Source organism: Otolemur garnettii, unplaced genomic scaffold (genome assembly GCF_000181295.1).
Source record: "Otolemur garnettii isolate 467f Iridium unplaced genomic scaffold, OtoGar3 scaffold00098, whole genome shotgun sequence".
Taxonomy (NCBI): domain Eukaryota; kingdom Metazoa; phylum Chordata; class Mammalia; order Primates; family Galagidae; genus Otolemur; species Otolemur garnettii.
The window spans coordinates 5,318,481-5,335,198 of record NW_003852493.1 but is presented as its reverse complement, the minus strand read 5'-3'; the positions used below and the strand labels follow the sequence as shown (position 1 = coordinate 5,335,198).

General features: G+C 42.3%; 1 protein-coding gene across 3 annotated transcripts in view; it reads right to left on the bottom strand.

The window, feature by feature from the left end:
- Positions 1-1,778: 1,778 nt before the first annotated feature.
- The window catches only part of UPP2 (uridine phosphorylase 2), a 32,312-nt gene continuing 17,372 nt past the window's right edge, over positions 1,779-16,718 (bottom strand). The window contains exons 5-7 of one of the 3 annotated variants that reach the window (XM_023516817.1): positions 14,984-15,193; positions 12,795-12,941; positions 1,779-2,135 (exon numbers count right to left, since the gene is read on the bottom strand). In XM_023516817.1, the coding sequence (XP_023372585.1) occupies positions 1,963-2,135; positions 12,795-12,941; positions 14,984-15,193 (530 nt within the window). In that variant the 3' untranslated portion in view covers positions 1,779-1,962. Of the gene's footprint in view, positions 2,136-2,766; positions 3,122-12,794; positions 12,942-14,983; positions 15,194-16,718 lie in introns of those variants that run through there. The other 2 variants (XM_012809002.2, XM_012809003.2) reach the window with 2 other exon arrangements.

The following is a 16,718-nucleotide window of genomic DNA, read 5'->3' as shown; positions in this document are numbered from 1 at the left end:
CTCTAGGGTGAATCAACTAGTAGAACTTAGTGACTGATCAGATGTGGGAATGAAGGAGAATCCTCACCAGGGTCTGGTACCATTTGTTGAGACAGGAAGTACGAGTGAGAAAACACACACACAAACACACACATATGGGGGCGTGCACATGCGCACATACACAGTGCCACAGGAGCTGAGAGCAGGATCAACTGTGACTGTTCCATTCCTCTCTCTTATGGCCTCCCCTTCTCCCGGGAAAAGTGAAAATAAAGATTATCCAAGAAGACACAGACAAAAGTTCAAACTGAAGGCTTATGTACTCTGAAACTATTTCCACTTGGTCTAAAAAAAATATGAAACAAAGTAAAAACTCTACCAGAAAATGACTGTGATGCTATTGTACCTTACGTTTAGCTCTGATTTCTCTTTATATTTGATAGGAGACCTTAAAAATTGCACTGCAAGTATCTTTATTGCCAGAAGAAGTTCACAAAATGATACACCTCTTAGGGAATTGTTTGTGATAATAAACACCTACTAAAAAGAGAAAACGGTTCCACACACAGGAACAGGCCAATTCAAACTCAGTCAACCTCGGGCTTGTTGACTGCCAGCAAGGATCCTGTCCCAGGCCTCCATTCTGCCATCTGCAACAATGCTTCCAGGGTCTATGATCTGTATCATGCTGAAATTAAACCTTATTTGAGCCACAATCATATAAATATATGTACACAACATTACATACTATGCAAGTTTGAAGGCATAATCCACCCATCCCTCACCTACTCTTTCCAACTCCTACATATGTCAAATTGATAACCTCCAAGACAGTGTCAATGCAGAGAGAGGATGGTGCAGATGGCGCGTGCCCCGTGCCTCCCAGAGGGGCAAATAAGTGGGGGTGCCAGCAGGGCAGTGACCCAAAAGGATTACTTTAACATTGTAAACTCAACTCTGAATGTCATTGTTACTAATTCTTCAGCCCATTTGGTTAACATCGAAATGAATTACAATTTCAGTGCCTTTAAAATACATTCCTTTAAAAGAAAAAGAAATTGCTAGAAGGCAATTTGGTCACTTGTGACTTCTGAAGAAAAATAAAGATCTTTCTTTGAATTACTGAAGGTTTTCATTTGAAAAATAACATGTAATCCAGAGTAGTTGTATTCTGTGATAAAATCATAAATATAGGCATATGTAGACCTCTAGTCCTATTCTGTGGTGTGCTGAAATTGTGCAGTTTTTAAAAAGTATTTTCATATTTCCCTAAGGGCAACTTTCCCATATAGATCTACATTACGCTGACACTTAAGTCTGTAAATATTTTGAATGTACATAATCAATTTTTGTCACTTGTCCAATACCTAGAACTGCCTGACAACTTTCTAACATGAATTTCTGGATTGGTTTCAGAAACAGAGTGACTGGTAACTGTGTCTACAAATGGCTGATCTGTTTTGATGTGAGCTTAATTAATGCTGCATATGAAACTCCAAATGTCACAAGCCAGGAGTTTTAAAATTTTAATTATTAGACTGATTTAGTTAACTTACTCTAAAATGAAATTTGAATTTAATTTAATGTGATTATTAAATTCTTTCATAATAAGTGTTTGGATTTTTTTTTTTTTTTTGAGACTGTCTCACTCTGTTGCCCCGGGTAGAGTGCCATGGCATCATAGCTCATAGCAACCTCAAACTCTTGGGCTCAAGAGATCCTCTTGCCTCAGTTTTTCTATTTTTAGTAGAGACAGGGTCTCACTTTTGCTCATGCTGGTCTCAAACTCCCGAGCTCAAGTAATCTGCCCCCCTCAGCCTCCCAGAGTAATACATTTTCTTTTTTAAGAGGAAAGGATTTAATAAAATCTCTCCATTATGATTTTAACATGTGAATGAGAATTATATGAAAATACCACAAATGTTATGATGTTCACATTACAACTTGAGCTATAAATTTGCAGGGGAGGGTTGGGAGACTTCCTTATAATGTTTGGTCATGAAGTCCAAGCTGCTGTTTGATGAACTTGGAGATTAGGAGCTGAGGTCGTTGCTGGTACTCTACCAGAACGTCATGGGGCAAGTTGATCTGGTCGCAGTCAAGTCTGTCAAGAAGTGTCACACAGACCACAGCAGCTGGAACAGCAAGGAACACAACTGGTGAAATGAATGGGTTTATTGTTTCCGTAGAAACACCAGCCAAACCCATAGCACAAATACCCCTGCTTTCCCTATAATGCAGGTGCAACCTGACCAGCCCTCTGGTCTTTGTGATTCACATTTCTGTGGAACCCCACCAACTCCTTCATTTACTTGAAATTATTGTGAATACTCTTCCTTCCCCTTTCCTCCATAATTAGCTAGGTTAAAGCTCAGGAAAGCATCATATTCAAGATTGAACAAGGAGGGATCTTCACCATGTGGATGCACAACCTCCAGCCTTCTTTCCTATTTCCAGTTCTTAGAGAAGGCTTTTCTTACTTGAGGGTATAACTGGAGGACTAGCCATTATTCCTCGGGGCAATGTTTGAAACGTTGTCTGCTACTGACTGCCCTTGCTGAAGAGTAAAGTAAATAGAGAAGAGATATGGAACACTGACCTCAGGAAACCAATAAAGGTGAGTACTGACCCTCATGAAATTCAAAAAGAAAAATATGAAATGAAACGCTTAAACATAAGTATCAACTCAGTATAAGAGCAACTGTATTAGCATTTAATTTCTAAAGAATCTGAATAAACTCTTATGATAGATAAGAAATCAAGAGAAAAACAATAAAAATCCTTTCTTAAAAAATGAAACTTCCATTTTGAAAAGTCACCATGAGGGGAAGGTCCTTGGTGTCATCAGAAAGAGCCAAAGAGAAAAACTGAGTTTCATATGAATTCTTTATTGTCAATTTTGCGCAAAATCTGTGATTTCAAGGAATGTGGTAATCCGCATTGAAATCAGTGCCAACCTCTCTGAATTATTAAGTGTTTAGTAATCTCCATTTGCATGTGCATCATTTAAAAAAGGATTTCAGTGCATATGGGTTTAGATGTGTCTTTATTTACAAGCTTTGAGAGCATAGAGGTACCGTTGGGCTTGAGGATAATATTTATTTCTTTGACTTCTCTACTACTTCAGACTTCTTTGTAAGATCTAGATTTGGGAAGGAGAAGTGTACTGTAATTATAATAGCACATTCTATCTTTTTATTTTATTTTTAATTGACAAGTGAAAATTGGATATATTTATGGAGTACATTGCAGTGTTTGGATATATGTAAAAAATAATGAAAAATATATGTAAAATATTATAATTTGATGGAATCAAGCTAACTAATATATCTATCATCTCATACGCTTGTCATGTTTTGTGGTGAGAACAATCAAAATCTACTCTTTTAGAAAATTTAAAATATACACTATTATTAACTATAGTCACATGCTGTGCCATAGATCTCTAACCCTTATTCCTCTGAAACTTTGTACCCTTTGGTCAACATCTGCCCATTCTCCTTCCTGTCTTACCACCCTCTGATAACCACCATTCCACTCCCTACTTCCAGGAGTTTTACTGTTTTAGATTGCAAATTTAAGTGAGATCATGCATTATTTGTCATCTGTGCCTGGCTTATTTCCCTTAGCAAAATGTCCTCTAGGTAAGTTCATCCCTGTTGTTTCAAATGATCAGATTTCCTTTTTAAAGGCAGAATACTATTCCCTTATGTATATATATCACATTTTTAAAAACTCTGTTATCTGTTGATTCCATCTCTTGGCTATTGTGAATAATGCTACATGAGCACGGGAGTGCAGAGATCGCTTCAACGTAACTGATTTCAGTTTCTTTGGATATATACAAGGTTAGACAACTAAGTTCGTGAACTCAACCTAGAAAAAGGGCTACATCCCTCATTGCTGAGTACCACTACGGTCACCAGATGGCCAACGGGAGTACTTTGAAGTGACTGAGTGATATACAGCAATGAGGTCTGTAGCCCTTTTTCTAGCATGAGTTCATGAACTAAATTGTCAGACCGCATACTCAGAGATAGGACTGCTAAATCACATGGTACTTCTATCTTCAGTTTTTTGAGTAACCTCCCTGCTGTTTTCTGTAGGGGCTGTACTAATGTACATTCCTACCTACAGCACACAAAGGTTCCTTTTCTCCACATCCTCAACCCCACTTGTTACCTTTTGTCTTTTTTGGTAATAGCCACGTTCGTAGGCATGAAGCGATATCTCCTTGTGGATTAGTCTGCCTTTCCCTGGTGATTGGTGGTACCAAGTATATTTTCATATATCTGTTGGCCCTCTGTATGTCTTCTTTGGGAAAATGTTTATTCAGTTCCATTTTTTTAATTGGGCTTTATTTTTTCTTACTATTGAGTTAAGTTCCTCGTGTAGTTTAGTTACTGACCTTTTATTAAATGTATGGTTCTCATATATAGTCTCCGTATTTCTCCAAATATTTCTCCGATCTGTGCATCTTTTTTGTTTGGTGATTTATCGTTACACACTGAGCATTTATGATATCATTTAATGCTGACAGCTGCGCCAGGAGCAAGGGATTATTGTTTGTCCCCTTTGACAAATGATGAAATGAGAGTTTAGAGAGGTCAACCAAGTGGCCCAGTGTGACGCAGCCGGGAGACAGCCAATCAATCCCCAGCTTCCAAAACAACTGAGGAGAGTTCTCTACCCTCTCCCCACTCCTCCCCTGAGCTGGCACACGGTGAGCATTAGGCAAACCTGCCCTGCCCCATCCGTCAAACCGGCCCCCTTGTTCAGTGAAGTGAAAAGCAGTGAAAATATTCAACGTGAGCTGAGTCAAATATTTCATCACCTAAGACCCTATTTATTCAAAACTCACTTGGCTGTAAAGCAACTTGGCTGAGCAGGTAAACAAGAAAATGGAAGAGCCAGGAACTTCCCCCGGCTTTTCAAGTTAATGATCTGCAGGTCTGTGAAGCCTGACGTAGGCTGGCAGGAGGAAGGAAAAGTTGAAAGTTCTCTAATCCTTCACTTGGCAGAAGGATAAAAGGAAACCCGTGCTCTGTACTTTTCTCGGAGTGGGAGCAGACTTTACTAAATGTGTTCTCTGGATTTCAAGGGGAATGCCAAAGATGGAAAGGAACGGGTCGTAGCCATCTCACTGGTGTTTTCTTGACCCTGGAGAATCTACTAACAAGCAGCATATAATAATCTTGTCACCTGAAATTACTATTTCCGTGAGCAATTAGAAGGGACTAATTACGCATAACCATTTGCTGAAATTAAGCCTGACAGCTTGGCTACCAAAATCCTCAGATTAGGCAGGGAGGGTGACTCCTGGGGAGGAAGGGACATTTAGTGACCTGGCTGTCACCAAGGAGGTTGTGAGCTAACTGACCTGAGGCTGGAATGTGGTAGGGACACCCAGATCTGAACACGGAGCTTAATGTACCTTGAGCTGCACAAGTGAGTCTCAACCCTTTGGAATCATTTATGGCCCCTTTGAGAATCTTTTGGAAGTCATAATTGGAACCTTTTTGTACACAAAATATTCATGCATAATGTCAGGGGTACAGGCCCACCAAACTCACTCAGTAATCCTTAGGAATCCATGGACCCCTATGCAGCACCACTTTAACCCTACCTTTGATTCCAGAGCAACTTTTCCCATGAACAGTGCTCAAAGACAGCAGGGCCGGCACAAATACCCAAGGGCACAGCAGAAGCCAAACAGGGCGGCCTTGGGGAACGGCAAAGCTGCAAAGGCGAGCTGCAGGGTGACCAGCCTGGCCTTTCTGTCTGCTCCTCTTCCACCTTCTCCTGCTCTTTTTCTGCCCCCGCAGTGCCCTTCAAGCGTTCAAGTTTATTAAGCAAATGCTACCTCTATGCCCTATATGCCTGGAATATCAGGCATGGGAATTGTTTTTAATCAACGACCCAGAGCCTTTGCACTTCTTGTGTCTTTGCTGAGACCTTTATCTCATGTTGCTGGGTCCTTATTAAAAACCAAGTACGGAAAAATCTATATTCAAAGGGGCTGGTCAAGGCTAAGGGACATATAAACTATTTGTTCTCCTCAATTGGTTTTTCTCAAAATGTGCTCCACTGGCCACCTGCATCAGAATCAGAGATGGTTAAAATTCGGATTGTTAGGCTCTACCCTTGACATATGAAGTCAGAATTTAACCACAGTGATGGTTAAAATTCGGATTCTTAGGCTCTACCCTTGACATACGAAGTCAGAATTGGGGGTGGGAGTTGGGAGAGGGCAGTTAATCTGGATTTTTAAAAATCCTCCCAGTTTAGTTGTTTGTACATTAATATTTGAAAACCATTGCTTTGAAGACTTTACGCTGTAACTCAGAACCAAGTCAAATTACCACAATGCACATGCGTGGACCCTACTTCTCCGGGTGCCGAAGGAAATGCTGAATTAGACAGAATCAATTCATTATACCTAGATAACTGTCCCGCACCTTTTGTGAAAGTGTTATTAAAGGCACCGTCCATTATAATGCAGCAATGATTTCACATAAGTTTAACATTTGGATAAAGTTTTGGTGACAAATCTCAAACCTCCTATTATTGGATAATGAGGGCTGCAGGACTCAAAGTATTTTTGTTTCCTGCTCAGCCTCCAGGACACCTGAATATTTAGGGGTCGTGTTGTTGCTCCTTGTAGCCCTTTACTATTGAGATCTCCCTATCTACTCCTTGAAAAAATGCCCTTCATTCTTTCTACCTTTGTTTAAATGCTATTATTATGCATTCCTCTTTCATTGAAAGCTGCCACGAAGGCTTTTTCAAATACACGAGAGTACAAGTCATCTGTGCATGGATAAATACGTTCCTTTTTTCCACCTTAGGGAATAGTGGAGACAGTGGCGGGCAGGAGCAGGAGAGCTCAGAGCTCTTCTCTGTCTGCTTCTGTCTGCATTTCCTCAGGCAGGTTAATTACACTCTCTAGACATCATTTCATCCTCGGAGAAGGGAGCAGGTTAGATCTCGAGGCATCTCCCAAGTCCACATCCTCAGCTCATGTGCTTCACATCAACTTGTCATTTCCAGGACGTGGTGTGTCTCTTGGAGGTCTGCCTGCAACCTCGGGGACTTAAGCTGCTAGTGGCTACCACCCCCAGTCAGAGAGACACAGGCTGGGCAGAGTAGAGCCTGAAAGGAGAGTCACAGGTGATGCCAGCCACACAAAGGGGCCTGAAATGATTCTCTGATATGTGAGTGTGTTAGCAATGGGGGTGGGGGAAGCGTGGGATAGTGGGCAGGAGAGTAGAATTAACATGCAGCAACCAAAACTATAGACATTGGCCTTGATTAAAATACGCAAAAGCTTACAAAGCAAAAGGAAATAAATTATTTTTTGGTTTTGTCTTTGTAAAAATAGTAAGTGAATTAATATGCTAACCATTTATATCCAATATTCCAGATACAATGACTGATTTTCTTGGCAAAATAATGGCTATACATTCTACTAAATGAGTATCTGCCCAGTGTTAGTGACAGTGACAGTGTTAGTGACACTAACCCAATTGGTACATGCTCGGCCCTTAGGGTTTGCTTGCTGAGATAGTGCAGTCACCCACTCGCATGTAAAATAGAAAAACCTCTCACCTAGCAGCACAACGTAAGGGTCTATGACACACCTCTTGGATGAAGGGCTCAACTACAACTTGGACTTTACCTAACAAGTGCAAACAATGTAACCTAGTTATCTGTACCCTCATGTTAATCTGAAATAAAAAATAAATCAATAACGTGTCAGCAGGGCATGGTGGTTCCTATCTGTGATCCCAATACTTTGGGAAGCTGAGGCAGGAGCATTGCTTGAGGCCAGGAGTTGGAGACCAGCCTGGGCAATAACTCCAGACTGTCTTTACAAAAAATGTTAAAAACACACCCAATAGTCCAGCATGCTGGCATGCACCTGTAATCTCATCTACTTGGGAAGCTGAGACAGAAGGATCCTTTGAACCTAGGAGTTCAAGGCTGCAGTGAGCTATGATTGCTCCAGCTTGGTGACAGAGTGAGCACCTGTCTAAAAATAAATGAATAAAATTGGAAAATATAAAATAAACTAGAAAACCCTGCATTGATTCTTACCCATGTGTGCCTTTCGGTTCTCCCATGCCGAGACCACCAGCCTTACATCTCCACGAGGAGGCTGCTGGCAAGACGCAGCACAGCCTGGTACTGGAGGGGCCTGAGTCAGACAGAGCCACTTTCACCCCACCTCTGATTCCTGCTCAGCTACCATGAGAAGTGGGAACGTATCTGAATATCTGAGCTACCATTTGGTTTTCTCTTGTGTGCGTGAAAGGAGCCACAACTGGTTGCCTTGTAGCTTTGCATAAAATCCTGATTTATCTCCATTTTAGGGTTAAGAAATACTCCAGCCCAAACTGAATATAATCTTTAATCCTTGTTGTAATATCTTTCTGACTTTATCAGTAATTACGGTGCAGTTCCCACAGTTCAATATCCCTTGTGTCTGGGAAGCACAGAAGAACATAAAATGGAATTAAAGTCAAGATTTTGCTCCCTCTTACTGAACTGCACTAGAGTAATATAAAGACTGAATATTTCCCTGCAGTTACCAGTATCTGTCTAAGGAAATAACACTGAATTCCTCCTTTACTCTAAAGAAAAGCCACTGTGAGGGCTGCAAACAACTAAAGACAGAGAAGGGGATTTAAGTAGAACCTAATCTTACTTAGACAAATATTAGGCTTCATATCCTGCCATGCACACGTGTCAAAAGGCAGCACCGTCTTTAAAACACGAATGCAAATTGAACATACTTATCTCAAGTTCACAGTGCAAAAGGATTATCATCTTTAATCTGAATGTTGAGGGTTAATTAAAGTAGATTTTGCCTTAAGAGAGGGACAGATATGGCCAACTTATGAAATGATAAGTGAATGCATTTTTTTCAGCATCACAGAGTGTTTCCATTGTATAGGTTTATGTGATTTTAAAGATTCAGCTTTTTGATGTGAAATAAGGTGGTGAGTTCCACTATTTCTCTTCGACTGAATCTTTGTTAAAGCAATATTAGGTTCCCAATACTCTCTCCAGAATGATGGGATCAGCATAGCAACAGTGATTTATGGGTTGGTGGCTTTATTCTGGGCAGTTTATCCACCTATCATGTATCAAGAGACCAAGGGGTTGCAAACACAGCAAAAGAATTATTTGTACAGACCTGACAGCACAGGGAGGCTTGACATGAAGGTTCTGCCACCTTCTGCTGGGACAGTTAGGAGGCACTCTGAAGTCTTTTAGGTAATACTGTGCCACTAATGAGCTGGGGAGTGAAGGATCCAGTTTGCTATGAACATTTGCCATGGCCAGAAAGAATCTGTTGCTAGTAGCCATTCTTTTCAGTCAATCTCTCATTCATTCATTCTTCAGCAGATATTCATTCAAAGCCCATATGAAAGACATTATTCTAAGGGCAGAAGATATAGCAATGGCAAATAAGGTCCCCATTTTTATGGTACTTATAATCTAATGGGAGGAAATAATAATGCCTTCATCATCAATATGCACAAAATAGCTGGGTGCAGTGGCCATGCCTGTAAACCTAGCACTCTGGGAGGCTGAGGTGGGTGGACTGCCTGAGCTCAGGAGTCTAAGACTAGTCTGAGCAAGAGCAAGACCCCCATCTCTAAAAATAGCCAGGCATTAGGACGGGCGCCTTTAAGTCCCAGCTACTCGGGAGGCTGAGACAAGAAGATCACATTAGCCCAAGAGTTTGAGGTTGTTGTGAGCTATGATGCCTCGGATCTCTACCGAGGGCAACAAAGTGAGACTATGTCTCAAAAAAATGCACAAAATAGTATATAAGTTAGTGTATTCACAAGCCGGAAATATGTTGACAGTGGTCACTGTGATGCAGACAAATGCAGTAGTATGGCACAATGTTTGAGTGAGTTTGCAAGGCTTCTCTGCAGAGGTGACATTTATGATGCGATTTGATACTAAATGCAAAGGCAGTGAGTGGTGGGCATTCACGTGGACCCAAGACTTGTTTGTGCCAGTAGACCTAGAAAGATCTGTTTCTGCAGTGGTCCAAACTCAGTAAGTGATTCTTCTGAGCTAGGACAGTGAGTCTCTAGAACACCTTTGTTTATATAAAAAGTTGTTCTTTATATTTAATACAGTGAAGCCATCAGCCATCCCCTTAGTAGGAGTTCAGATGGGTTACCCAGTCATCTGGTAGTATGAAAGGTACAGAAGAGATCTCGGAAGGCTGCCTGGAGAGACAGGCAGGACGGGTTGCGTGTTACTAATGGGGACAGGGGTTGGGGGACAGGCCTGTGGGGCCCCAGCTCTGGCTGCCGGGTGAAAACTCTTTTCCCTGTTGCTTACACCACCACCTCCTCTCCAACTTCCTCTGCTTCGACAGCTGCTTATGAATGCACCCTCAGCCCTTCCCCCAAAGCAGGCTTTTCTGGCTCACACAGAGTGGGTTATAAAAATGGCTTAAAATCAAAAGGTGGCAGGTGCCAGCTTCCAAGCTTCAGTCCTGTGGGGGTAGGGTATTATGAAGTGGTCATGAAAGAAGGCAAGGTGATAGCACCCCATGCCTGAGGTTTTTATCTATGTACTTGGTGGCTGATCTTCTAGGGGGTAGCATACCAGGGATCCACCTTTTAAAATGGTGGTGTCTGGGGGAGATAAAGAACCCCTGTCACCAGGAATATATTCGGATAGAAACTCTCCCAAGAATTACAGAATCAGAGAGTTACAGAAGCCTTCTTTAGTCTGAATATTGGAAGCCTAGAAGGGGTCTACTCAATGAAAAGGCTGCATCAGTGGCCTGGAAGGGAGCTATTTGCAGGCTGAAATCAGCTACCAGCAGGTTCAGCAGCAGCAGAAAGATGAAAATGCAGCAGGGGGCGGGAACTACAGAAAGGTAGAGTGGAAAGCATCCAGGAGAGACACCTGCAGGTGGCAGAGAGAGCAAGGTCACAAAAATGTGTAGCAAAGACAGAAGAGCTCATAGCAGAATAATGTCTCTGAGGTTTCTGCAACATCCTGAAGAGAGAAAGAGTGGGGCCCAGGGCTTGTGAGCCTAGAACTCTCCCTGGCTGCCAATGGTGCCTCTCAAGAAAGACCTGAGAGTCATCACCAGGGCAGCCTGCCGGTGACTTAGCATTTTATGTTTAACTAAATTGGTTGCCAAATTCTGGTTCATTTACATATTAGGTGGAGACAGGACTCAGGTGATCACTTGTTTATATAATAAAGAAATGTGAGGAGGCATTTCCTGGAGCAGAACTGTCTGAATCCACGTGTCCCTGCAGGCTGTGTGCTGACCTGGCTGCTGCTCAGGCAAGGTCAAGCTTGCCCACTCTCATTAATGTACAGAGAGAAAAGCAGATGCTATTGTTTCTGTGGAAGGGAGTGTTAAGGATGACCTTCTGAGCAATACAAAGGTGCATTTGCTCTTCTTCATTCCTATTGTACAAGGATTTGCATGGACAGGTATTCTGACAGATGCGAGTAGTCAAGGATAGTAGTTCTACAATTAATCGCTTTTTATGAACTGTAACTTTTTTCTAAAATGTTTTCTTAAAATGTTACCACATACATTTTGTTTATACTGTGTATATTAGAATGGATGGCCCATAAAGACAAACATTGGAATTAAAATTCCACCGGTGATAACATAAAGCTTTATCATCCTATAATTCTTCACTACCTCTTAGTTTTCTCCGGGTGCCAGGACACTGTACTCCCGTGGTGCACTGTCACCTTCACTTTCCACATTTAACTGTGGTGCCCCCATCTGGGTCTACCCTCTTTCTTTGTCATCTCACCCACTGCTTGATTTTAAACACCGGCTATATCCAAACACTTACCATTTTACTTCTCTCATTCAAACATCTCACCCAAACTCCAGATTCATAAATTTGCCTGCTTTCTCGGCCTCCATTTGGATGCCTACTCTCCCAATTTTGGCTTAAATTTTCTCTATCCCAGTTATGATAACCTTATCCCGTCAGCTGTGTTTAGGCCATAAATCTGGGAGTCATATTTAACCCTTTCTCCCCAAATTCACAGCAAATTGTCAACAACAGTTGGGCATTGTCCACAGAGTGTTCCCAGAATGTCACTGCTTATCACCAGTAGGCTCCTCCAGCTCAGCAGCCTCCCTGATTCTCTTAAAACCAGGCAGATCCAGTCATCTCTCTAGCCCAAGGCCTCCAGTGGCTTCCTGTATCACTCAGAGTGGAAGTCACAGGTCTCACAGTGACCCACAGGGTCTGCAGGTCTTCTCCTACCATTGTCCAGCCTGCTGTCGCCCTTTCTAGCCGCGCCAGCACACTCTGTATGCTCTTGCTGTGTGGCCTTAGATTTGCATTTGTCAAAATGCTCTTCCCTCCACATTCCTCCTGGCACTTTCTCATTCCACCCTTCCCTGACCGTGCTAATTAAAATTATGACTAATGGACTATTTTAGGAATATTTTGGTTCCATCCTGTCTCAATAAATTGAATTGTGAATAGAAAATAACAGCCACTACCAGAATAAAGAAAACTGAGCTTGCTGTTAAGTCCTGGCCACAGCAGCAATAGGTAGTGACCTTGGACAGCTTGCTTTTGACCCTTGAGACTTGGTTTCCTCATTTGCATAATGGGAATAATGTCCTGTCTACTCACAAAAGACAATGTATATTATAAACCATTATAAAGCATGCATTATAATACTTTCAACTCAAAGTAATACAGAGCTGAACTCTCACTTCTCCTGAGTAGTGAAAGCATCGTCATGAAAGAGAACTTGACCCTGCATACTCGGGACAAACGTACCTTTCAGACCACAAAGTCCACACATGGCTGCAAACACAGTAGACTCCATTTCAATATTCCTTACGCCAGCTCTATATGCTCTCTTCAAGTAATCCAACTTTTTTTCTCTGGAAAAGGAGCACAATGCTCCATCTAACCGACCTTGACCTGCAGGAGAATGGAGAACATTAGTGAGTTGATGTCCTACCACAGCAGCAGTGATGTCGCCAAGAGGCTTGTGTTGGCCGAAAAGCCAACAGGAGGCTGCCTCTAAGTCTTGAGCTGCTCCCAGGATAGGAATCTTCCTGAATCTTCCTGTCAGAGGGGTGGAGCAAGGCTAAGGGGTGTCCCTGGCTGAGTGCTCCAGCTCTGGGGCCAGTAACCAACATTGGCTGCAGCCACCAGCACTGTGCCCCCGGGATTTCATGACCTGGCGGTCTCTGAGAGAGCTGCCCTTTGAGGAGAATCTCAGGTTGCTCCAGTGACTGGGGGTGGCCCAGGGACAGGTGCCGGGAGGAACAGGAGAGGCTTTCAGGCTTGGTGATGCTCTTGAACCACTTGTGATGGGACTGTGGTTCGGTCACTGCAGCTCTCCACATGACTGTGGTGACAGAGGCAGCCACACACAGACCGCAGGGTGGGGTCCCCCTCCCCCCTTCCTGTCCCTCGGGCTGTGTGCCACCCTTAGTGATCGTGTCTCCTTTCCAGGCTGCCCCCGGTTCATTTATCACTTAACTGCACCTGTATTGACCAGTGGGGACAGAAGGATGAAGAAACTCCTAACACCCTTACTCCCCCTGGACTCCTTGTGCCGCCAGAAACCGACCCCCTTTCCCCTGCCTGCTGCTGAGAGGGCGGGATCCGAGCGGGTGAGCTGACAACACCCCGTCTCTCTCCATCACTCACACAAGGCTCTCGGGGGCTCTCTCCTGTCTTTTTCTCCCTTTCCTTTATTTCTTTCACACTACTTTCACCCTAGCAGTCTATTTCTCCTTGATCCTTCTGCTCTGTAGAGCTGCCTGCCGATACCGCTAACAGTGTAATTTAAGCTGATGTGAACACAGATGTCCCGGAAGCCAAGCAGGTCACGTCAACGGAGGCTGCCTGGTCCGACAGGAGCAGCCCCGCTGTGCCTTCAGCAAATGGAGACCTCGTTATTCCGAAAAGTCAGAAATCTGGATTTTCATATGAAATCTCCAGAAATTATAAATGTGGGCAAAATAATTTGCATTTGAAAAAGTACTGTGCAGGCCAGAGGAAACGCTGGCTCCAACAAGCTGCCCTTTGCAAGCTCCTCTTGAGCACAGGGTGGGTGACTCTCCAGATGAGGGGCCTGTGCACCGGCCTGGGACTGAGGGGCTCAACCCTGGCAGACCCAATACCCCTCTTACTTTGTAACAAATACGTAATGAAACCGTGTTTACTAACCTGAACTAAAATTCACAGATGATATAACCTACCTCAGTACATAATTTTTAAAAATTCAATAGTATACCTTAAGTTTGATCCAAAGGGAAAATAAAATTTATAATAAAATAATGAAATAATATGGATCTTGAGATGAACAAAATTACACTGCAAGATTTCCAGAAGGCTCCTCATGGCATGGCACCAACCCTGTGTAGATTTCTTCTGCTAGAAGGAGCCAGGTCTGTTCTTGAAGGTATATACAAGAGCACCCACTTAAAAGTCACCTTCAATTTATCTCTGAACTATTTGGGGACCCTTTACTCATGGCTGAGAGATAAATGCACCACTGGGAGACAATCTCATCCCTGTGGGATCTGTTTTCCCAAACATTTCTTATTTCCTAGTCCCCGCTCTTTCCTAGGGATCAAGTCCCTTGTGAGGTACAGGTGAATGTCGGAAACAGAATCAGCACGTTTCCCTTCTCTCAGAGCCGCCAATTTGACTCAGAGGCATAAACAGAGATAAAATTCCACCAACATCGCTAATTGCATTTTAGTATTCAATTTGCTCCTGGAGGTTAAACCTACTCTCAGTATAAATTCATTCTGGGTGCCTTTCTGCTGCTTATTATGTCCTTATGGTCTTATGATTTAGTAAGTCAAAAAGGTTATTTCAGTTCCTTTTTAAATCCACAACTATTAGTTTTCTAAAGTGGAGTTTTTAATATAAATTATGGGTTTGAATAACAAAGAGTTGCTGGCAATTTTCTGTTGCCTTCAGAGTTTATAAATTATTCTCACCTTCATAAAAATCATAGGTACACATTGTATGTCCAATGAGGGTTGGGAAGTTGGAGATTTCTTTGCTACAGTTGAGTAGTTCTTCAGCCAGGTCCTTGTCAAGTTCAGTACTACGGGTGACAATGTTATCCAAGATCACCTGTTCAAACTGGGGCTTGAAGAAGGAGTCTACAGCTGTATCTGTTATTACTACAGTCCCAGGCACAATCCCTGCAATGTGGGAATAAATAAGTGATTATAGGAGAATACAATTTAGAGTTTACTTTTGACACATAGTATGCAATCTATTCTGACAACATTAATTAACACTGGCTGCTAATGATTCCCCTTATTTTCAACTTTAAAACTATTTTCTTTCCCAAATGCCATTAAATAACATTCTGAACAGGCATTTACATTTGCTGTCTTTCTAGAGTCACATTTACAATGTGATGGGGTTTAAATTTCAAGACAAACATGATTCTTTGGCATGCAAATTAGCACCAGCCTTCGGGCTCAAATTTGAATAAATTAGGTCAGGAATAAACTAAATGAGCCTGCCAGCAAGGAGCTTTCATAAAGTGACGTGACTTCTTAATATTTAATCTTCTCTGTAACTCCTTGATTACTATAATTTCTTTGCATCTCTATCCTCTTTTTCTTCTGATTCTTGTCACATTCGTTCCCTCCCCTCCCTGACTCCATGTAAATTAGGCCTCTTGGCTGACCCTCCACTGCTACAAAGTCTGGCTTCTCAAGGGACTGGGGCTGACTCAGGAAACCACTTTCTGCCTGCTGTCATCCTCTCTGCCTGGGATGCCCGCTCATCCTCCCCCACGCCTCTTCATCAGACTAACACCAACTCATTCTTCAAGTGTCAGCGTAAGTCACCTTCTGCAGAAGGTCCAAATCCACGGAGGGGAACAAACAAGTGCAAAAGTGAAAAGGCAACACAGATAGGTTACATTAAATTTCCCCAGGCCCGGCTCTGACCTAGCTTTTAACTCAGTCTGATTTCTATGTAGAGGATAAATAAGAAGATACAAGAAGATAGTGCTCTACCCTTTCTCTGTTCTAACATTTGTTGCATCTTTTATAATTACCACCTTTGTTTTTCTATTACTCTGACAGACTATAAGCACCATAAAGGCAAGAACAACCTCTGTCTGCTGCAGTCCCCTAGTCCACTGCTGTACCTGCCACATTCAGTACAGGTACTCAATAAAAATTTGGGGAATGAGTGAATGATTCTATAGAGATGCCATAGAACATAGGTCTGTAAACTATAGTCCATAAGCCAAATCCCATTTGTCTTTGTAAATAAAGTTTTATTGGAACACAGCCACTCACACATACTGTTGATAGCTGCATCCAAGCTACAGTGGCAGAGTTGAGAAGTTGCAATGGAAAACACATGCTCTGAAAAGCCTAAAATATTTCCTATCTGGCCCTTTATAGAAAAGATTTGCCAATCCCTTGTATAGAGCTAAGTTTATCCTTCTGGGTGGTAGAAATTTTGATACTGATCAGAGTAGAATTAATTACAAAACACTTTAGAAGATCCAGCTAGCAATCCAAAGTGGCTTCTGATGATAGAGCTTTGATGGGTCAAAATACTTTTTAAATAAGCCAAATGAGGTATGCATCAAAAATGATGTTATTCACATACTATCCTAATATTTAGATGCATTAGAGCACTGATGTCATAGTTAAAGACTCTCAAAGACCAATAGAACTATTTATCAAGTACTTTATC